General features: G+C 59.6%; 1 protein-coding gene across 1 annotated transcript in view; it reads right to left on the bottom strand.

The window, feature by feature from the left end:
* The window catches only part of LOC125029620 (mucin-4-like), a 103,351-nt gene that overhangs the window by 100,814 nt on the left and 37 nt on the right, over positions 1-2,500 (bottom strand). The window contains exon 1 of the mRNA XM_047619607.1: positions 1-2,500. This exon is cut by the window's left edge and continues 208 nt beyond it; it is cut by the window's right edge and continues 37 nt beyond it. Coding sequence (XP_047475563.1) covers positions 1-2,461 — 2,461 coding nt within the window. The 5' untranslated portion in view covers positions 2,462-2,500.

The following is a 2,500-nucleotide window of genomic DNA, read 5'->3' as shown; positions in this document are numbered from 1 at the left end:
CGCTTTTGTGTCCGCGGTTCGGGGATCGACGGCCGGACAACCGCAGCCGCCGCATACGCCTCATGCTCCGGCGAACCACCCGTGACATGGCTGCGGCCAGGCCCGTGCCATCGTTCTCATCCGCATCGCTGTCAGGAGGACAGGGAGCTGCCCCTTCGCCGTCAGAGGGAAGCGCCTTTCCCGCGGAAGGCCCTGGAGACGCAGGCCCGTCCTGGTCGCTCTCGGAAATCATATCCCCGTCGCCGTCGCTTGTCGCACACGCCCCTGCCTCGGCCCGCCCGCCCCCCAGCTCGTGCCATGAACGCTCCCCGCGCTCGTCGCACTCTGCCGGGGGGGAGGAGGGGCTCTGTGCGGGGGTCGAGGTAGAATCACTGAGCTGCACTAAGTCTGGAAGGAGGTTGAGGGGGGCGCCCTGGTCTGTTCTTAGGATATCACTGCTACTAGCAAACAATTCTTGGGCACTATTAGTTACGTCACTGTTATTGAGAGGTTTAATGGGCTCCACGAAAGGAAAGTTATTTGTCGTTGTTGGTATCTCCTGATTCACAAAAGAGTTTTTATAACTTAAGGCTGCATCCACATCCGAAACACACTTGTTATGAGCATTTGTGATAGTGTCGACATTCGCCAAGGACATTTCACCAACACTCTGAGGTTCTTTGTCGCCCAAGAGAATGTCACTGTGGATATTGAAGGGCTCGTCCCTGGGTAGTGAGGTCGAGTCACAGAGATTGGTGGCGACCGGAGTCTGAGCCTGCGAAGGAGCTTGCAAATCCTTGGGTGGCTGGGTCTCATGTCCTCTCAGCCCGTCCTCACTCTCCCACGGATCTCTAAAGGTAGAGCGAAACCTCCCAGCGCCTTCTTCCTCCGGACATAGCAAAAAATCGACACTGCCACCGCTGCACATTTCGCGGATCTGTGCTTCACCTTCTTTAGGACTCGCACTCGCGTCTGTAGGGAGTTGAAGGGGCCACTCGTCGCCCCCCGGAACGTACTTCCACGACTCCACAAGAGCCTCGCTGCACTCCTCGTCGTCGAGACACTTCCCGTCCGTAGGAGTGACGCAGAACTCGGCCTCGGGCGCCTCGAGGGCCGCCTTATACTTCCCTAGGATTGCCGGCTCTGACTCAGCTGGGGGCAACGTCATCTCCGCCAGGCCATCCTCGTCGCCTCTGCTGTGGCAATACCTTGGTAAACCATTAATCAGACAATCGATTGGGGAGTCCGGGCTCGACGACACGCCATTCATATATGCGGGGGATGACATGTCGACCACCTGAGCTCCGACAGGCGGACTCGCTTTTGACTCCTTCAGCATCATGTCCTCGAAGAGTTCGTCTAGGATTTCGCACTCGATGGCGCCGATGTTGAGGGTTCGCTCGCCAGCGTGCGGGGCGGAGTCGCGCACGAGGTCCGGAGGGGCTTCCATCGCGTACGTGGAGCCTCCCCCAGCCGCCCTTCGCGCCTCCTCGGCTAAAAGCGGGGTATGCACCTCCTCCAGGAACCTGCCCACATCGCGGGCCTCGAGACCCGTCGTGACACTCGCCCGAGACGCCTCATTACGCGCCGGGTCTTGCTCAGCGGGACTTTGAGACACCTGAATAGTAATCGGGGCTGTGACGGCTGGCTCGAGCGTGACGTCTTGAGCAGGTGACGCCGCCCCTTGGCCCACCAGGTACACCGAAGTGGCGCCCGAACCTCGGTCCGGGGTGTCTCCGTTGATATAGATGGTCTGCTTGCTGGCAGGAGACACCTGATGGCTGGCGACGGCTTCGTGATCGCCCATTACGGGGCCAGAGGGTAGCTGGACCACCGACTTGCCTCGGACGTCGGCCAGCCGCCCCCCGGGCTGAGTGCTGGCCGTCGTGGGGGCCTCGAAGTGGCTCGAGGTTGATATGGTGTTGGTTGCTGCGGAGATGTTAATGGAAACTGGCGCTGTGGAGGCCGGTCGTGCCAGCTGACCAGCAGTGGGGCTGAGGTTAGCAACCTCCCCGCTATTCTCAATGCCAGCTGGCGCCCCACCGCGGCTGGACACTGAATCTGTGGCGGGTTCCAAGAAGCTGTCGAATCCCTGTATGCGATTTTGCTCTATGTCCCGAAAACTGCCTTGAGCACTCGTGGCCATGCCCACTACACCTTCGTCCGTCTTTAAGAGAGCCTTGGGTTTTCTCTGGACTCGTCTCGCGGCACTGCTGCTACTGCTTGCCTCAACGCCAGCTCCTGACGGCACATCTTTTGGTTTCACTGATTCTCCTCTTCTCCAGAGATTCTGATATATTGGATCCTGAACCTGGTAGGTGATGTCCATGCACGAGCCGCGGCCGACCCCGTCAGCCTCGCTCTCTTCCGTATCACTCACACCGTCGTCTGTGGCTTCGTCGTAAATGAAGGAGAAATACTCGTCGACGACGTCTCCGAACGACTCGCCCTCGTCTAACACTGCACCTACGGCGCTTGCCATAGCGGCGCGACGTTACTCAGGGTGACACGGACATGGGTA

The sequence above is a fragment of the Penaeus chinensis genome, chromosome 2 (assembly GCF_019202785.1).
Source record: "Penaeus chinensis breed Huanghai No. 1 chromosome 2, ASM1920278v2, whole genome shotgun sequence".
Taxonomy (NCBI): domain Eukaryota; kingdom Metazoa; phylum Arthropoda; class Malacostraca; order Decapoda; family Penaeidae; genus Penaeus; species Penaeus chinensis.
Note: the sequence above shows the minus strand (reverse complement) of the source record. Positions and strands in the feature narration are given on the sequence as shown.